We start from the raw sequence: 20,920 nt of genomic DNA on the forward strand, positions 1-20,920 counted from the left end.
TAAAACTTATTAATTCTAAAAATGCCATTTATTAAAAGCATTTTCTGCTGTGTGTTAAAAATGCTTAAGAAACCGATAGTGTCTAATGTCATGTTCATTTTCTGCTTTGTAAGCAGTACCTCAGGTCTCTGTGAAGTTAAACTCTTAAAATTTCTTAAGAGACAGAAAAAGGCTTCCATAAATCTTTAAAATTAAATGGCATGGCGAAGCATCTTTAGTTTTACATTTCTATATAAAAGGATAACCTTTCCACATGCAATTGGGCCCTTTCGCCCCCAAATTTTCTTTGCAAACCTGCATCACTTTGTCAGCTGTTGAATCTGAGAACTTTTACCCACATTTTAAAGTGAAAGAATGACACTAAAGCATGAGTACAAATTCTACAAAGAGATCCTTGCAAACGTTTTTGAATAATTATGCTATTAGAGGGAAGAATGCTTGCTCCATCTCCTAACTGACAGGAGCAGAGATCCTCTGCTAAAGAACAAAGTGGTCTGCTCTAAATTTATTTCCTCTGAAAATACACTCTGGTTTAATATTTAATCACAGCACAAATTACAATGGACTTGTATAAACTCAGCAGTTTAGACAGCCAATGATTTTGGTAAGGAAATATTTGACAGCAGTAACATAAAATATGAACCCACCGAGTAAGCTCATTATCTCTGTCTGTGCTCAGCATGACTGGAGTTAGTTGGCACCACTTGAGCTTTTGAGCAATAGATGGGTTAAATCCCTGTGTCATTAAATATTGTCCCTGCAGCTCCACAGAACTGTCCAAACACCACAGAGGCTTTAGTAGGTCTTGAATGCCCCTGTCCCTCCTGGGGCTGTCCAAACACTCCAGGTGCGTGTGCTCAGCAGGACAAGCAGTGACCCAGACTGCCAGGGGCCACCAGGACACCACAGCAGAGAACGAGGGGATCCTCACCTGGCACTGCCCACGTGTGAGCAGGGAGGCATTCACATTACAGTGACTATAAACTGAGGTGTGGATGCTCTTCCCTCAGGGGATTTTGAAACCCAGTAGCCACAGAGAGATCAGCTACCTGCAGATGCGTGGTGTGTCCCCTCAGACCTCGTGTCAGGAGCAGGAACCAAGAGTTTTTGCTAATGAAACAGAATTCCTCTAGGACTCATTAAAGGAAAGAAAAATTAAGGGTGAAAAGAATCAGAAACCACAGATGATGGCTAATTTTGTTGGGGAGCACTAACACCACAGAGCACCCTGAGTATCAGCCCTCTCAAAGGTGAACACAACTACTGCACCTACTGCAGCACTACCAGCACAGAAATGAGAGCCAAATGGGACTAGAAACTGGAATTTTATTCCACCTTACCTTAGTATTTGTTCATTTATAATCTAAAAGTAGGGTTATTTCCCACTGCCCCTTTTTCACCGGTAGGTGATAAAGAGAGCCTGTGATCTGCAGCCACTGGCACACTGCTATGATCTGCACTGGCAGTGAACCATAGCAAGCACCGGGAATTTCATCATTTGCTCCTATCCATCTCTTCCCAAGAGAATTTACAACAGTTTATGACATGACTGAACCACAACAGTCTCCAAACTTTGAAAAAAAACCCAAGGAAACTTCAGAGAAACTTTGGAAAAGTGTTTGTTTCTGCTGTTTGTCCCTGCCCTGGGCCAGTCCTCCTGTCCCAGCACCTCAGCTGGGTGAGCAACTGGCCAGCATGGGAAACTTCAGGAAACTGCCCACACATTCTTTATTGTCACTCACAATAATCAACCTTGCTTATTAAAGTTAGCAACATGGTTCAAAAGTGATGTTCTAAATGTCTGTTTTCAAAAAGATGCATTCCAGCTCTATTGTGGAGTGGTTCTACTCATGCCTGCACTGTCTGCGTGAGCACAGAATGAGATGCAGAAGCTCAGTGGCAAAAAGAGCAAAACCCAACTTAATGACTACTAAACAGCAATTTCCAATCTCTGAGATATCTCGTGGTGGATATCTCATGCCTCATGATCCACTGAGATTGAATCACTCCTCCTAATCTTTCTGTGACTGCAGCACATGAAGATCTGTCCAGACCAATTATTTATTCCAGTCGAGTGCCAGGTGCAGTGAAGAGCAGCATGGCACAGGGTTTCTGAGGAGCAGGAGCATCCCTGAAGCTCTGTCTCCACACCACTGCAGCCATCAGCACACGAGATCTGCCCCAGGAATGCTGTCCTCTCATTTCCAGGCTGCTCTGCACTATTCCAGCCGGCAGTGCCAGCAGGTGGTGCTACCCACTCATGACTAGCTGGTCCCATGGAATTACAGTTAAAAGACAATTAGACAGGTGAAGTGTTCTGTTTTTATCTATTTAATAATTTAGAGTCAAACAAAAAAAAAAAAAAAAAAGTGATACTTTCATCAGCCAAAGATTTCAAGGAGGCCCACAGATGATTCCTTGTCTCCTCTCTCTTTCCCTCTACCTTGTCTTTCCTCCCCACTCCCTCATCAAAATATGCTGGAATGAAGAAAAAAAGGACTGAAATACTTGCACCTAAAAAAAAAAATAAAATTAAGGACATTTAAATTGCCTGAAAATCAGGTAATCTTCCAGCCAAACACCTGAAACAGAGATTTATGCTGTCCTGCTCAGAAGCAACCACTGGAATGACTTTGGAAGCCTTCAAAAAGAATGATATCAATAGAGAAAAAGACATAATAAAGAAAAAGTCAAAACTTTGGAAACATCTGCAAACAGGTGGACATGCTCTGCCTTTTCTTACATCACTCAATGAAGTGTTTTTGAAGATTTATTTCACATGAAGGGAAGGCAAACATTACAACCATACCTACAGAATATACCTGCAATTTAACGAAGAGCAAGCAATGTCACCTAGCTAAAATAGCTCCTTAGGAAAAATCCCAGGTATCAGTAATTCAAACAGAAATCCTGACTCCTGAACATGATTTAATAATGCGAAACTCATTTTCATTTTAGAGAAAATCTCTATTTAGAGAAAAAAAAATAGACTTTTTTCAGGATCATCCAAGTCATTCCATTGGTCAGATGACTATCTCCAGAAAGATACAAATTTGAGCTTTGAGTAATAAAAAACCATCTGTTTCTGAAGGAATTTATAGCCCTATAAGTAAAATCCAAGTTTCCCAACATTTATATCTGAACCTGTCCAGGACAGAAGTACCTCTCTGTAAGGTATTGCAGTCTAACAGAAAACACACGTGTGTGCACAGACACCCTTCCACAATCACACCCAGTTCTGAGGTAGTGCAATGCTAAACCTCTCACAAACAGCACAAATATTATATTTTCAGAGGCAGACAGCTTACAGACTAATGGAAGCAGCTCATGATTCCTTCTAGACAGTATTTCCTTGGGTGTAAAGTCTGCTAAATGTTTGGTGATGTGCCTGAGGTGTTGCAGTCCTGGGTTTGCCTGGGATCCTGAACCACCTGGGCAGGTTATTTGAGATCTCCAAAGTGATATTTCCAGGTTTCCAATGAAACTGTGTACACAGGGTGAGTACTCGTCCCTTAGCTGCATGTTTTCACCTTTCTGTGAAGGTTTCCTGTCCTTATAAGCAGGAGCAAGGATCTCTCTCTCTGTGGTTATGTCTTCTTCTCCAACCGCATCTGCCTCATCTTTTCTAAACATCAAAGTCTTTCTAAAGGAGACCACATATTTCATAATGTTTCCAGTGAATCCACCAGCCCCTTTTCTTGGCTGACATTTCTGTAATAAGTAAGTACATTCCCTAATTAAAAGAAAATAATTTAACTGATTAGCATGATGGACACTCAAAAGACAGGGAAGATATGAGAGCCTACAACAGAAACTTCTTTAAGGCACGGGTGCCCCAGGAGTTCTAAAACCTTTGCAGAAATAGTTTTCTGTTTGCACAGTAAAACTGTACATTTGTCTTCTTCAGTGCTGACATATTAGTGAAAAACCTCAGCCATCCAGACTGCCACTGGGTCTGATGGCATGAACATCTACTTGCTCTTTACACTACTGCTGGGATGAAAACTCCTGTCAGACTCAATTAGTGGCAGAGCAAAAGTCATCCAGAGAGGAAGATAAATGTGAATGAAGAATTATTTAATTCCCTGACCACTTGCAGATCCCAGATCCCCCAGAGATCCACTGCAACAGGCACCTTGGCAACACAGCATGCAGTATTTTCTTGCCATGAGAACAGCAACCAAAAAAGGTAAAAAAAAAAAAAAAAAAAAAAAAAAAAAAAAAAAAAAAAAAAAAAAAAAAAGGAAATTATATTGAGTAAGCCTGAAGAAAAAAAAGGGTTCACAGTCACCAGCAGGATGCTATCATGGTAACAGTGCTCTCACTATTTAAAGCAAATAAACAACAAAAAAAGAGGCAATGGAAGAATTGGAAACAGCAAGGGGAAGAATTAGCCTGTGTCACATAAGCTGAAGTCTTGGAAGAAAAGGTAACCAATGTGTAAAGCTGCTGGGAGGTTCAATAACAACTGGTGCCAACACACAGGATTTCAGCTAAATAGGTGGGTTTTGTTTATTCCTGGGGATTTTTACCCCCTTGTGGTTAAATGTATTAAATTACTCCAAAAAGCCTAGGAGTTTGCTGTGAAGAGTCAGATGAAATCCCTAATTAATGCTGTTTTGGGGGCAAAAAAAATAATGCTTTGGGATGAGGAATGAATGATGAAAACAGTAGGCTCCTTTCTCTACACCACAAATTCTTCCCAGCACTCCAATTCCTTATCCTTTTAAAGATACAGGCATCATGGAGGGGAATCATCTCACCCCAGATCTGCACAGGTGCTCCAATGCAGATGTCAGGGCTCCTTTCTGAGTGGATCTTACCTCCAGAGTTCTGTCCCAGTTGGCCATGACCCTCTCTGGAGGCAGCCCTTTCCATTCTGACTTGTAAATACAAGCACAGCACAAAAAAAGCAGAAGGTTCTGGATGTTTACTGGGATCCACCAGCTCCCCCAGCCAACTCTGCGTCCAAGCTGCTACATCACTGCCACTAGACAACACTGCTGTGGCCATATTTCACTGTCTTTTGAGTCACCATAGACAACTGCTCAGAAATTCAGAAAAACAGGCTCTGATGCTGAGCTGCCACATCAGACAGAGTGAAAACTAGTGGCCCACGCTTCTGTAGAATAAAGGAGACAATATATCATAGCTTAGCTGAGTTACATCCAAAAATCCCTTTGATTTTAGCTAAACCAATAATGCAGAGAAGTTTTTTTTCCCTGCTACTTTGCTGCTGTAGACAGTTTTTGCCTGGACAAAGGAAATAATAGAGACTGGTATTTTAAAAAATGAGTGAGGCCCTTGACTGAATGACTTCTGAAAAGTTACATCTGTTTTTAAAGACAGCGTCCAAATGATTGGAAAATGAGAAGCTGATCCAGCTGGGGAAGATTTCTTACACAAAGCAGTTTGCTCTTTGGGAATGCTGCTTGTACATCTCCACCTGTGGTGGTGAGGTTTAAGTATAAACCTGAGCTCAACTACACAGGTCCTTAGCCCAAAAGTTGGGGAGTCATATGCTTCATTAAGAATTGATAGCAAATCAAAACTTTTGGTTTTCTCTAATAAAGAAACAAGCACTCACTCTCTTCCAAAGATGTTAATGGGTAGGTTGCAAGATCAAGACTTAAAGGCTGAAAAACAACCTACATCAATTTCATTGGCTTCATTTAGTGAGGAGCTGGTGAAAGGAAATGTTGCACTGTGGGCTGGTTTAGTTCTCTAGGTCTGAGTGGGTCCAGCCATTTGCTTCTCCCTGAATGACATTTGGCCTGATAAATGATGGGCAGAACTGCTAATATTCCGTTTTTTCTCCTCCACATTCTCTTACAAACCCATCTCAGGAACTGCCAGTACCTCTGCTGACTGATTCATCCTTATTACAGTCCTCTAACATACATAACTGACACTTTTTAAAAATTGTTTGGTTTTTTTCAGAAGTGCCTAAAGTAAATGAATGTAGAACTCATCAACTTTTAGAAAGAAAACTTTCTATTAATATAATAATAAATATTCTTCCAGAAAAAACATGCCATTATCTTACAAAAACCTTTCACTGTTTGATTCAAGTAGATATTTTTTTGTTTTCTGTAGAAATAATGCTCAGCTGAAGAGTTCTCCTGATCCTCCAAAGCATCAGGTCCTGAAGCCCAGCTTGTCAGTCTGTGCTGGTTGCACATTGTTCATGCACAGCCCTGACACACTCCATGTGGAGTCAAGTTTGATACAAGCCACAAAGAATTTATGTACTGAGGTAACATCCAGTGCTGTCATTTCTGCCTGTAACTAAATGTCAGCAAGAAACAGGATCTAAAATTGGCCTGTAACTATGGCAACTAATGAGCCATTCTGACTTGGAGTCCCCAAATCCAACATGTGACCATCAAGGGATTCATTCCAGTTTGAAGACGCTGCTTCTCAGAGAAGAAAATCTGCTGCTGCTTTTGCCAACGCGCGCGCGAGAGCCACCAGCCAGGCTGGGGAGCTGGAGCAGGCTCAGGCAAACAGCTGGGAGAAAAGCAGCTTCCTTCTGAAACTGGAAGGAAAAACAGACACCACCTTCTGCGGGTGCTAAACGCTCTGGGTGAAGGTAAAACCCTGCAGAAAGAACAAAGCGTCAGAGATGACAAGGGTGTTTGTAATCACAGCACGGGGGAACAAGGTGCAGGCTCCGTGATGAGAAGTCATGGGTGCCTTGAGGTTTTGGTTTTTAATTTCAATTTCAGTAGACATTCGTGATCACACAAACTCCAAATTCCATTAATTCTGACAAGGGGAGGTCATTTCACCTGCCATGACCACATCCTTCTCAGAAGCTGTTCTGAGAGGGTTGTTTGAGGAGACTCTCCTAAACATACCTTAAAATATATGCGTACAGCTAAGTTTCTCATCTCTTTACCAGGGAACAAGGTATTTATTCCCTTTCATATCTGTGCCAGATGACCAGGTGACCCTTTGTAGGGCCATGGCAGTCGAATGAAGAGAGTTCCTCCAGGAGGAGCTGAAATCTCTACAGGGAGGGCTCTGCAGATGATGTCTCATGCACAGGTTCCTCCTAGGTTCTAATGAAATTCAGATTTAAAATAAAGGGTCACTATTTCCTTCTACTACATTCAGAGGTTTATTTAGGTAGCATGTGTATGTTCTAGAAACCCACTACAGCCCAGATCAGAAGTAAGGATATTAGGTGCTAGCCAATTCTTTAAAAAACAAACAAAACTGGGTTCTTAACAATGTTTTGAAGATGTAAAACCTAACAAAACAAAACAAACAAAAAAAACCCCAACAAAAACAAAAACAACAACAAAAAAAAAACTTCAATAAATTATTTTGTCTACCCATGTAAACAGCACTTGGAACTGGTTTGAATATTGGATTTCCTGGGTGGGTAAGAAAAAAGACATCATAAATTACAGCTTTTAAATGTGGAAAACATAAATATTGTTGTCTTGTCAAATGAGCTACATTTGATACAGTGAAAAAATAATTAACCCACTTGAAACTCAGAACCTGTTATCCAGTTTTCAATTCAAAAGGAAAACACAGCTATGGGAACAAAGCTATAATTCAGGAAAAGTAAGCAGAGAGAAGAAAAGCAAGGAAGAAAGGGGATTGGGTACTTCTCTCATCAGCTGTTCCTGGAACATTTCAAGTCACACAGTCACCACCATCAACCAAGGTCTTGTGAGAAACATCCAGCATGGCATCCCAGGTGCACCAGGAAAAGCTGAGAGTAGGTGTTAATGATAAACAGGTGTGCCAAGGATGTGTGAGGAAAGACAAAGTGTTTCACACTGTCTCAAATTAATTTTTATCTAATTAATTCATCTCCATCAGATCTGGGCCAGCTTAGCAGCAACAGCAGAGGAAATTAATATCTTAGGGATCTACACAATAAAAAAAAGCTGTAAACCCTAAGAAGCATCATGTCTTCATTAGTTTACTGGTATTCTAAGAAAAAAGGGGGGAAAACGAAAAAGCAAGAAAACTTGCCAAGGCCCGCACACAGAGCAAACACCACGATGCTTCATGGGATCTGGAAAAACAGTCAAAGCAGTAAAGGGGGAGGAGAAAACCCCACAAATAAGCCACACAGAGTGCCCAGGGACTGCTGAGGGTGCAAGGACTTGGTTTCAAGGTGCCAGGGGCGTGTGTGGGTATGGCAGGGAACACGTTCTCTCACCGTTGCGTTTCCTCCCCTCGTCCTTGGCCGCTTTCTGCGGTGCCATCACTTTCTGCAGGGAGCTCCGGCTGGAGCTGGGCTTTCCCGACCCATGGCTGAGGATGGAGCCGTTCTGACTCGGGGACCGGCTGCAAGTAACCATAGCAACAAGGCAGGACGTGAGTTCCTCCTCCTAAACCTCGTTTCAAGGTTATTTCATTCACACGGTTTGCACCACTGAGTTTGCAAGCTTGATTTGGGACCAAAAGGAGGCAGGGGATAAACAGCACACAGCAACACAGTAAAGGTGTGAGTAAAGGAGCAGAGTGATGGGAGGTGAACAGGATTTTCTCAATTACTTCAGGGCTGATGGGCATCTTGGTGGCTTGGAATGCAACTGCTCCTCATGCAGAAGGCCCTCGACGATAAAAGTGCCACCACTGAGGACAAAAAGTCCCATTGTCAATTCAGCGTCATTAACCCAGACAAAATAAAGTAGACCTTTGTTTCAGGATGTATGGCTAAACCATTCCTTTATTATTTAGCCTGCATTTACAGTCAGCTGTTGTCAGGCACAATGCAAAATACACTCACTCACTTTGCATGTATGCACACACAAAGTGATAAGACAATTCTCATTTTCTCCTTTTGGCACATACTAGAGTTTAACCAGTGCTCTCATTGGCTGAAACCCCTAAGAAAATCTTTGTTTCAATCAGCCATTGCATATCCTTGTCCTGAAACTGGTCCCTGCCCAGGGTGAGGAGGGAGGGCAGGGCAGAACCGCTGTGAATTCGGTCCCAGAGAGGAGCAGGGACAGAAATGAGCAGCGTGCTCTGGGCTGCGCTGGGAGCAAGATCCCGCCACAGCTTCTCTGCTTTTTGGGGTGGAAAAGTTACTCAATCCTAATGCACAAGTTGGGAAAAGCAGGCTGCAGTAGAACATAGTACTTTTGGTCCACATATAGTTACATTTTTTTCCATGTGAATCTTGCCACAAAGAGATTGAAAACTCTCCACAGGACCTGTGTAATTATTCACAAACCTATCTACTATCTACCACTGAGTTGGCACAGGCAGTAATAGGGGGATTTTAAGAGGTTACATTAGAGAAAAAAAATGCACCTACTCACAAGTGGCTTCCATTTTCACAGAAAAAGGATCAAATCAAATTTTATTGCTGTCACAATGATTTTATAACCAGAAAATAGTACGAAAACAAAACCATCCTGAAAATCATTGCCTATACTGGATCATCAGCTTGAAACATTCATTTACCTCCAGATCTGGCCATCCTGCCTGGTGTAAGTAGAAAGCATTTACTGTGATCAGAACACCAAGGGACAAATATGAGGAAAGCAATTCTTGGGAATTCCCTTTTGAAGATAGCCTAGGTGAAATATCTATAATTTGAGACAGGCTCTTTCCAGCTACAGGACTCTAGGAGAACTCAGCACGTAACCCAGCTCAGTCCAGCCTGAGGGTTTCCTTGTGAAATTCTATAAAAATAAGTATTCTTGAGAAGTAGGATTCCTCCCTATGAGCCTGTCTGTCACTGCTAAATGAATAATCCCAGCCCAGTAAAAAAAAAATCCATCCAGGGACAGACCAATACCTGAAGGAAATCTGCTCAACTTGGGAACATAGGAAAGAAGTGAGCATGAATAGCTTGCACGACGGTTTCTGTAGTGACACTAATCCAAATTTTCATCCTTTTTAAGTGGCCCTCATATTATTAACTGAGAAGTTTCTTTTAATGGTGATAGCAGAGAAGATAGTCTGATCAGTTACCAGCCACTTCATGGCTGTCTGGTTTGAATTGACCTTTTCAGGCTATAAAGTACCCTGAATGAAAGAGCAAACAGATAAAGGTCAAGAAATATTTCTTCATCTTCAGCAACCATTAAATTCCGTTTCCAGACACAGCTCCTGGGAATGAAAAATACTGAAATTGTACATGTTCTCACTTACTCAAGTAATCACCCTGAAGGAGGGAAAACTAACTCTTAGTTATTTGCTTAGAGGGGCACCAAGGTTCAGCACATTTTATAATGAGAATAACTTTCTTGGATCAAGTTTGCTTATCAGCATTTGTTTAAAATGGTGCAGATTAAGTGGAGAATTTCTGCACTCACTCAAAGGACTGAGTGAAGTGCTTAATCACTTTGGTTAGAGGATTAATTAACAGAGCTGGTTTGCATTTCCTTATGTGTATTTACACATGGCTTTGGAGAGGCTTCAAAACATTTTAAAGAACAATTCCTGCAAAGACTTGACCTGCCCAGCACCAGCAACCACTGGGGGTGTCACGGTCTTCTTCCATTTGTCATTTCCTCAAAGGATGGAAGACTTTGAAAGAGGCAGGTGCTTTTGGTTCACGTGGGCTGTAGGACCTAACCCTCACATTTCAATGATTTGTAGAGTGAGCAAAACCTCCCTGGCATTAATATAACAATTTACATCCAATTGCAGCTGGCTCACTTTTCTGTACCGGTGTGCCCTGCAGACACAGCTCTTTCCAGATTCCTGGTGATTTACTACCCAGCCAAAGGAGTATGACAAACCAGCACCAGCTCAGGATCCTTCTGTCTGTTTTTCTGCAGGGAAAACCTCAGCTGATGACCATTGGGGATGTCTATCCATCCAGGAGAGCAGCGGGGTGGGTGCACACCATGCTGGCTGGCACCTTCCCCTTCCAGCATGTCCCTGTCAGTGTGCAGCAACACTGTGCTGAGCATCCCAAGCTTTCCTTTTATTCCAAAGGGGGAAATATTGGACAAGATGAGGTGACTCAGCTAGGAAGGCTTGGTTTTCTCTAGAATTTCTCTGCATGGGTCAGCTGCTTTTCTTGTATATTATCAAATCCCTTCAAGAGGCCAGGCCTGTGTAATGCCTGTGAGCCACACAACAACAGCTACCTCTGTTCAGGTTGTTTACCTAACAGGTTTATTCGCCTCTCGTCCCTTCAGCATCTATCCTCATTTAACACCAAGGAGAATGGGTCAAGGAAAAACGGGCCTCAAAGCAAGCAAAACAGCTGGGATAAGGGGATAATCTGCTTTCCTCCCCTGCAAGGACTGAGACAAGAAATATTCAGCTATTCTGTTGATGGTTGAGGGCAGACATGAGGTAAAACTTCCTAACAGGAAAGGCAGGAGAGAACAGATTGCTGGAGGAGGTTGTGATCATCCCACCAGTGGAAGACTTTAAAATAAGGTAGATAAAGTTGAGTTAGGGGGGTGTTGGACCCTGCACCAGAGAAGAGGGGCCATATAGCTTCCTGGGGATCTTGAATCCATGATCCTGCAAGCCTACAGACTTCATTATGAAGAGAGTGCAAACCCGGGACACTTTACCCTAGACACTGACATTATCTCATCTATTCTTACACTTCAGAAGTTTTGTCCTGCTGTGGATGCTTTGGATCTAGAGGTCTTCCACAATTTAGTGGGTGTTTAAGGTTTCCCCTTCTGCTAGTGAAGGTCCAGCTCTGGAGTGACAGAGCCTGCCAGTGGAGTGACAGCAATTTACAGTGGCTGAGGACCTGTCTTTTGGTTCCTTGAGGAATTACCAGTGTTCCTGCTACAGGTCTCACTGTTCATTTGGGCTCACCTCTTATGCAACACCAACATGCACATAAAAGCCACTTCACCTCCTCAGTAAGACTTCACCTGGTTCTATCTCATATTTTGCAGCAACCTTACACATCCAGCACAGGCCAGTGTTATGCCAAGGATCCATCCTGGGGAGGAGCCATCTGCCACTCACAGAGCCCGGGTGCCAAACCTTACAGCACCCAGCAGAACATCTCCTATTACAGCCCTCTGTGCAAAGGCACCAGATGCCAGCCCATACCTTTTCCTTGTGTCGTTGGATTTGGCAGTTTTGATGGTGCTCCCATCCTGGGTAGTTTCTCTCTCCTGGGAGGCAGGAGCATCTCTGACTGGAAGTGGGAGGATGACAGTCTCCTGAGTCACAGGTAAAACCTCATCCTCTGCTCCCTGCTGGCCCAAGTGTTGCTTGGCATAGTCAAAACCTTGTACTGGCTGAAAAAAAAACCAGGAGAAAGAACAGAAATTTCCAGCGTGTATTAGATTTAATATTAATTCTCAAATTCAGTGTAAAATTTTTCATTACTCCTTAACTTTTTTAATTACGTAACTGGCAGGTAAAAATACATAGATAACCATGTGAATGCCCAACAGGAAACCAATTTTCTGGTGAGATCTCCATTCAGTACATTTTAAACATGAATAACATAAAATTGGTCTTGGCTAACCTTTCTTACAGTGCTGTAACACCTCCAGAAATTATTTTGACAGACAGTGGGAGAACAGGGATGTGGAAGAAAAAAATTAGGAGTAAAAAAAAATAAAACCATCTAGAAAATTTTCTCTGACAAAACCCTTGTGTTTCCAAAGAGGGTGGGAGTAATTTATTCCCAGTCAAGCCAAAGTAAAAAAGGTACACACCAGAAAGTTTCATGGGCAGCATTTTCCAGAAAAGAATCTTTTTCAGATCAGTGAAATTATATTTCCCCTGGCTTGCCAGTTGCCTACTGGGAAGAATATTACTGACTTCACTTGTTTCTCTTGGGAAGTGGCATTTCACCAGAGCCTTGCAGCAAGGCAGTTTTTGCCCAGCAGAACTAACACATGCCTTCTGGGCAAAGCAGCCAAGAAAAAGTGAATTCTCTCAATGGAAAAATTAAACATTTAGACAAAACTTGACTTTCCAAACTGCATTTTCAATTGGAAGGAAAAGAGAAAGGAAAAAAACAAACCAAAATCAACCTGTATTATCTGCTGAAAAAAAAATAAAAATAACTCAAAAATTCCTGACCACCTCTGGAAAATGGATCCTTGCTACATTAAATAAAATGAACTTACCAAAAATGGGAAGGTTGCTCTTCCTGAAGTACAAATACTATTGACAAAATGCTAAGAAAGGACCACAAAACACTTCAAAGTTGAGGAAGTGGTGAGTTTAAACCTCACACATACTTTGGGAAATACTTTGGAATTAGTTCATGACTGATTGTTCTCTCCAGGTTCCTGTCATGTTGTCACTGAATATTCTATTTCCAAAAGAAAATCAGCAGGAGAAAAAAAATTGCTGTTGACACAAAAAAGGATGAGCTCTGAAAAGCATTTTCTCTTATTGTGTCCCTTACTAAATCTGGGCTGCAGCTCTAAATTCAGATACATTTTGCAGGTGATCTCAATCTGAAAAAACGGGGCTGTTTTTCACTTTTTGAAACATAATAAATGCTTTTTCTTTATGTGGACCTCCATGGTATTCCTAAATTCCTATTCAGACTGAGGCTAATGGTTCCTAATGTGTTTCCATACTTCAGTATTCCTCTGGCAAAAACCTTCAGTGCCTTAAGGAGGGAGCTAATGCTGATAAGGGGGAGCAGACAACTCCACAAATCACCCCCATGGAACTTGCAATGCATCAGAGAAATGCTAATTCACCCCTCCATGGCAAGCAGGGTATCACCAAACAGCCACCAAATGAGCGACAGAGGCAGCAAATGAAGGAAGTGAAGCAGAAGCTGTGTGAAGGACAGCTAGGAAAAAACACTGCACAACATCCTGCATAATAATATCGTCAAATAAAATGTTTTTCAACCTCATTATAAATATTAAGAGTCAATTAAGACACCCTTATATATTCTGAAAAAAGGTAACAAGAGAGAAGAGGCGATTAAATCAGTTATTTCTCACTCCATGCCCTTGAAAGAGTAAAAAACTTTCAACTTCCTATCTTATTAAAAAAGAAAGGGAAAAAAAAAACAAACAAACAAACCACAAACCAACAAAAACTCTCCAAACAAAAAACAAACCAAACCAGAAACAGCAGGACATGAGAATTACTAAAGAATTCTGCAGTGTCCCAGGTCAGATCTGCCACAGGAAGAAAATGAAGGATTATTTTAATCAGAGTTCTACTTACCACCATGTCCAGTAACAAACTGCAATAAAAGGAGAGCTGAGAAAGTCATCCTCATCAGCAGACATATTGCATTAAATAAAATTTGTTCTTGGATCCCTGCTCTGTAAAAGCCCACAGGAGCAGATGGTTCTGCTGCCCCTGGAGGGAACTGGCAAGGCTAAATCACGATCAGAACTGCTGAAGCACTGCAAACGTAGATGGCCAAAACATCCAAAATACTGTCAAGGACTGAGATTCTGATATTGCTTTTGAAATAATAAACGGATAGAGAGAGACCTCTAGATTACAGTGCCTGGCAAAGGACAGACTGATAGAGAGAGTTATTTCTGGGACTCCTTTTCCTTGTAATGGTCATGAAAAAGACACTAAAGAGAGAAGGAAAGGCAGGGCAGGGTGGGGCAGGGCAGGGCAGGGGAGGGGCAGGGGAGGGGCAGGGGAGGGAGAGGGAGGAAGAGAGAATCAGGCCCTCTCCTCTATTTGTATATCCAGGTACAGTTTTGCTGACTTTTTTTCTGTGTGCCCTTTATCAAACTGATAAGGCTTATTTTCCCATGGCCTGCAGCACTTGCTTTTGCTTGTGGGTCTTAGGCTACAGATCTTATCTCTCTTTACCTGCAAACTTATTTTTTCGTGGTCTTAAAAAAAAAAAAAAAAAAAAAAAAAAAAAAAAAAAAAGGTGAGGGGATAAATGAGATTCTAGACTTTAAAGAAGCATGCTGTGAATTAGAAAGCAAGGTAGGCAAAAGTTAACATCCATCTAAAACCTCAAAGTAAAAACAGTTGCTTAAAATACAAAGAGCATTGAAATAGCATTAAAACAAAATCCCATCAGAATTTCCCTAATTTCAATTCATACTTCTTTCATTTTATAGCCAGAGAGAAAATTGGAAAAGATAGCATTTTTCAATTTTCCTTTTCCCCGCAACTGCATTCAGCTGTCCCTGACTGCTGAGGCAATTCAGAACAGCAACGCGATTCCCAAGAGAGATCCCTTAAACCACGCTGCGTAGGAGAGGTCATTTCGCAAAGTTCATCCCTTTACCCTGCCGTGTGCAGCAGTCACGCCTCAGTGAGCGCTGCTGCTCCTCTCCATCCCTGCTCCGCTCCCGCCGCGCACGGAGCTCCGGACGCGCCATTGCCGGGGCGCCGTGTCCGCCCGCCCGTCCCGCCGCGGGCACCGGGCTGTGCCGGCTCTGCCCCCGGGAGCCGCAGCCTCCCTGCTGCCTCTGTCCCTCCGCAGGACTGCAGCACCCAGCGGCCCCGCTCTCTCCGCCAGTCCCCTCGGAACCGGGCTGCTGCAGCCCCGGCACGGCCGGCAAACGCACCTGAGAGCCCAGCGCGCAGGTAGCCCGCGGAGCCTCCCTCCTCCCTGCGAGGGATGCTGGAGGCTCCAAAGGTATCACAGGATTGCTCGGTGGTTCAATCTCAGATGCACAGAGGCAAAATACTACAAGGGTGGTTTAAACTACAAATCACTCCACTGTGACTCCGCTCCGAGCAGAGTCAGCATTAATCAGCAGTCCCGGGCACTCTCCTCAGCCATGAAATACAACAGACTCCTTTTAAAGGTGACATGGATATGTGCTCATTTGTGCTCCCAAACTGCAGGAAATACGGCAATTACAGTTCAGGAAATTAACACTATCCCTAACATTGGAATTTAAAATAAAACTCTTCAAAATAACCTTCTTTCATTATCTTCTCAAAATACGTTTCTTAGCCTTATTGTAATGAGAGATGCTGAAATCAGGAATGACCAAACCAGTCCATTCCCAGTTCCACTGCAGGATTTATCTTCCACAGTCCATATGCCTGCATAAACTCCAAACTAGACCTGGCAGAACCTTTCTGATGGAGCCATCATTGTGAAACTAAATGGAAAGCAATTTAGCTTTCATTTGGAAATGCATCACTTTTCAGATAATGAATTAAATTAAATTTTATGGAGTCTCAAAATAAACCGGAAAGGGGAAATGCACTCTGGAAGGAAACCTTCTGCAATCGAGCAGCAACGAGAACAAACCTGCAGGAAAAGCTCCTGAAAGGGCTGTGGTGCGGGTGCTGGGAGCTCAGCACCAATTGTTTTGTTCCAGCAATTTTAGATCCAGCTCCTGTCTGATGTATTGACAGCTGATGCAAATGTAACCTGACTGAACAGGCTTTAACCTGAGCATGTATCTTATAGCCTGATTAAATCTGGTTTCTCAGGAACAGTAAAAATCCAATTTTGCCTTTCTTTTTGGAATGAAAATAATGGATTAAAATATGAAAATAGTTTCAAGTTTTTTTCTACACTGCAATTTCAACCAGCATATGTTGTTTTGTTTTTGCTTTTGATTTTTTTAACACAGAAACTTTCTTCAGCTGGTAAACATCCCATATTGATGGGCAGTTCAAAACAAGGTACAAATTTTGTCTTATTTTTCTTCTTTAGCTGGGACCAAGATTATATATAAAAAGGAATCAAATGGTGCGTAGCATTTACAACAGCCCCTAATAAAGCATAATTTGCATTTTAGGGGCTTCAGTGGGGCATCAAATAGCACTGCAGTAATATTAATTCTTGTCTGTGTTTGTGATATTGTGTGTTTCACTTCTGCAGATCTAGCCTTAACACTGGATGGATGATAGTGGATAAATAGACAAGCACACTGGAACCAAAATGGAAATGTCTTTTCTGCATCATTTTTGATACAAATGTCTGGTTTCCAACTGGCACCAGCTGCACCCATCTGCATCGAACCTAAGATAGGGAGAAAAGAGCTGTCAAATGCATCATGCTTTCCTTCAGCTCTTCTTCCAATCTACATTTTTCAGCAAAAGCAACAGAGCTGAAATCTCAATAATCCTGCTGTCTGTAACATTAAGAAGCCAAAGAAAAAATTCATCATCTCAATCCCATGCCAGTGGAGAAGAACAAAGCCAGCTAAAAGGGCAAAGGAACAGTCTGAGTTACACACAGGCTCCATAGGCTAAAAACTCCTGTCTTTTGGGTGGACCTGATCAAGGGCTGAATAGCAGCATTGAGAAGGCAAACTTCTTCACTATAGAGATAAAACACTATTCTGTGACATTTTTCTGTCAGAGGATCAAACTGGAAGTGCATTTGATTGAGGGGAAGAAAAAAATCTTGTAATTGATATTAGTGATTAGTGACTTCAAGAAGAATATAATTGTTTGAACCCAACCAGCAAGGTACATAAATAAATTAAGAAAATAAGATAAATAGAATAAGAAAATAATATGAAAAATAGTAATAGGAGAAAAAAAATTCAAAGAATGTCTATTCTGGATTAGCAGTTTGGGAGGAGAGCTTTGGTTAGGACCAGGTCTGGATTGCAGCCAGACTTCAGCCATTCCCACCTTCAGCAGGCAGGAACAGCTCGGGCCATGGCTCTTGAGGTCCTACGGGGGATGTGCAGATCCAAGCTGTGAGTATGAACCCTTCCAGTCCCAACCATCCTTCAGCTGCCTCTGCCCAAGAGTCACAGCCTCGGCAGGCCAGTGGACTTCTGGCTCTCGAGCTGGGTGACTGACCTTGGCTCTCTGGGGCAGGTTCATCATGGTGTCGGGTTTGAAGTCGTTCTTGTTCTTCCTGCACAGCACCGCCGTGATGATGATGATGATGACGGTGACCACGGCGATGGGAGCCAGCACGGCTGCGATGATCCACAGGTTGTTTGGGGGGTTCTTCACCACAGCTGCAGAAAAAGGCAAACCGACACGGGTAAGCTTCACTGGGCAAGGCTCCTGTTGCTTCCAGCCTTCCTTTGCCTCCATGCAGAAATTAGTATAAAAGCACTGTAAGTAATCTAGCTTTCTAACAAGGGAATACCTGTGTATTACTTTACTAGGAAAAAGAAGGGGGGAAATCAGCCACACTGTTGAATTCACAGGCCCCTGGGCTCTTTTCTCTTAGTTTCACGTTACCTGGTTATATGTACAGACATCCACTCCAAAGTCAGGATAGATGCCATATAAGATATCACCCCAACAATTCATTTACACAATAAACAACCAAAAACAGGTGCATCCTTAACTATTTTTCAAACACAAACCCAGCTTAGACCAAACTAGCATAGCATGTGTGTTAAAAGAACACGCATGGAGTCCATACATGGTGTCAAAGACTGACAGGCTCAGCAGGAGCAAACTGGCAGAGCTTTTTGAAAAACAGTGAAACTGGCTTGAATAGTTATTATCAATATCAATAAGGAAATAAGAAGATGCTTCTCCTGTGCTCTAGAAATAATTCATCACAGTTAAGGTCAAAAAGAATTCATCATTTCTGTGGAGTAAGAAATAATGAGGCTGGAAAGAGCTACTTGCAGATATATTAATGATGGCAGCAGGAAAAGGGTACGTTTCAGAAATGCAGTGATGCAAAAACATTTTAGACTCCGTTTCATCAGAATAATCTCTCTTAGTATGAGCCTTCAACTTGTTCACACATAGGACATGCTCCTGTGGCACATTCCCTGTTCTCTCATTAAATTTCTTTCTGGAAAAACAACCTCCTTATAATGCTGAACTTTGCTGTAGTGAAATATTTAGTGGACTTTCCCATGCTATCCCCATTTATTTTGCCGTGGCACTGGTTGCTGGTGTGGGCAGGCAATTGTGAGAACACCAGCACAAAGCAGCCGCTCCCATTTCCTGGGGGACCGGCGCTTTCAAATGTCATTGAGCTTATGAGCTGTCAGAGGCACTCAGCATCTCTCAGGATCAGACTTCAGATGCAAACCAGCTCCTTCTGCAGCAGTTATCAGGAACTTTTCAGTTCTCCAGCTGGAAGCCTGGCTGGAGCCTGAGCTTGTTTTCTTTGTAGGTCTGCAACTTTTTGCAAAGCGCTGAAGTTTCTGGGTGAGGTAGACACCATTAGGCTCAGAGCTTGAGCACAAGACTGCAAAAAGGCCAGGTTGGAGACTTTCAGGGTTCACTTTTCAACAGACTCACAGAATTCCTAATTATGGAATTTGACATTTAGTTTGGGGATGAAAGGGCTGTGGGGAAGGAAACAGAATCTGAATTTTAACAAATAACAAAATCTTTAATTGTGGACTGCTGCTGTGGAAGCAGCAAACAAGGGCTGAAAAATTACATTTATTCTTTCTACGGGATGCAGAGGAAATTATGACCTTATGGCTAATAGGATAGACATTTAGGAGCCCTAATTTACATCTTTAACTCAGTTACCAGACTCCAATGTGGCCTAAAGTCAACCCATGGTTCATTCCCTAAAGTCAACCCATGGTTCATTCAACTAAGACTTCAGTGGCATTTGAAACAAGCCTTTCATTCTGTTGTAGCTCAGTCTCTGGCTCATAACACAGGAACATCCATTTTTTGTGTTATTATTCATCTGTCTCGCCTAACCCAGCTATGAGCTCCCGAGGGTATGTCTTTCCTTACAGTATTTTGGGACAGAACTTTTCATTCTGCTAGAACAGAAATTACAATGAGCAAAAATGAAATCCACACAAAGTATTTTCTGTGGCAGTACAAAGACAAACTACAAATAACCACATCCAAAAGGAAAGAAATTGGGTTTTTTCCCATAATAAGGTATGAAGATGGAATTACCTCCTACATTTCAAATACTCTACCTTCAGAATCTTAGTTACCTCAGGTCATAATATCAATTTCTGTATATTCTCTTTTTATAGTGAACTATGCATACATGGCTGGTATGAAAATCTACAAATATAGCTGCCTTATCAGACTATGGAAATACAAAGTTAGATGATGAGCAGTAGATTGCATAATTGCCTAAATATAAACCACATCACTGCACAAAGAGCTAGGAAACTTCCATATCTATGTCTTCTTTACTAAAAAAATAAATATTAAAGAAATATTCTCATGGAAAACAAAATTACTTAGAATTTAAATACTGGAATTTATGGAATGGAGATACCCAGGTTCAGCTGAGTTAAATTCAGTAGCAGGCCATGATCAAATCAAGGATCAGATACAGTACATGGTGCATAGTGCATCCTCTGGAGGTTGTATCATATTTCAGTCTTCTTACTTAATCCTATGTTTATGGATGATGTATAAATTACTCATTACAGTGGTCCCTTCTTTTCCTGTCACCATTTCACATAATTATTTCAGTTTCACTACTCCTCCAGGCAGATATAATTGCACCAGGGACACCCATGTTATGTGCCGTTTCAGCAGCAAGGAGATCCACTGCAGAAGTCCACTATATAATTTTGATTTCTTCTAAAGAAATACTTCGTCAAAGTGGAGAAATTCAGTTACCAAAAGGAATGGATTTGTATACTGAGCTATGTGAAAAGACACTCCAAGCTTCTCCACAGGTTTATGACTATGGGCCAAGTATATAGGAATATCTGAAAAAAACATTTAAAGAAACCTGTGTCCACAGTCACTCAGTAACTGATGAAGGTCTTAAAAGAGGAACTTGACAACACTTTACTTTTCAAGAATGAATTTTTTTTGGCCACATTATTCTGAATGATACTTTCATATCTTGAATCTGAAAGCTGCCCATATGCACAAGTAGCTCTTTTCAACTCCCCTTCTCTGGTTTGTGTCTAAGCAGTATCTTTAACAACCATATAGTTTTCTTGGTGAAAATTATCATTAAAAATATTCCCTTTGAGATAGAAAGAATCTACACTATTTTGATCAAGTCAAAAATAAGGGACATCTTAATAGCCACCACATTTTACTTTTTTTGGCCAAGTTATACGAATAGCAGCTTTTCCCCAGTTATCATTACTCCATGGTGTCATGATTTTGTCAGTATCACAATTAATTCTGACTTTCC

At 41.8% G+C, this 20,920-nt stretch overlaps 1 protein-coding gene across 1 annotated transcript in view; it reads right to left on the reverse strand.

The window, feature by feature from the left end:
* Positions 1-20,920, reverse strand: part of KIAA1549L (KIAA1549 like) — a 136,571-nt gene that overhangs the window by 35,987 nt on the left and 79,664 nt on the right. The window contains exons 11-13 of the mRNA XM_063397930.1: positions 17,659-17,822; positions 12,019-12,209; positions 8,186-8,313 (exon numbers count right to left, since the gene is read on the reverse strand). Of these exons, the coding sequence (XP_063254000.1) occupies positions 8,186-8,313; positions 12,019-12,209; positions 17,659-17,822 (483 nt within the window). The remainder of the gene's footprint in view (positions 1-8,185; positions 8,314-12,018; positions 12,210-17,658; positions 17,823-20,920) is intronic.

This window comes from Prinia subflava, chromosome 5 (genome assembly GCF_021018805.1).
Source record: "Prinia subflava isolate CZ2003 ecotype Zambia chromosome 5, Cam_Psub_1.2, whole genome shotgun sequence".
NCBI classification, from domain to species: Eukaryota; Metazoa; Chordata; class Aves; order Passeriformes; family Cisticolidae; genus Prinia; species Prinia subflava.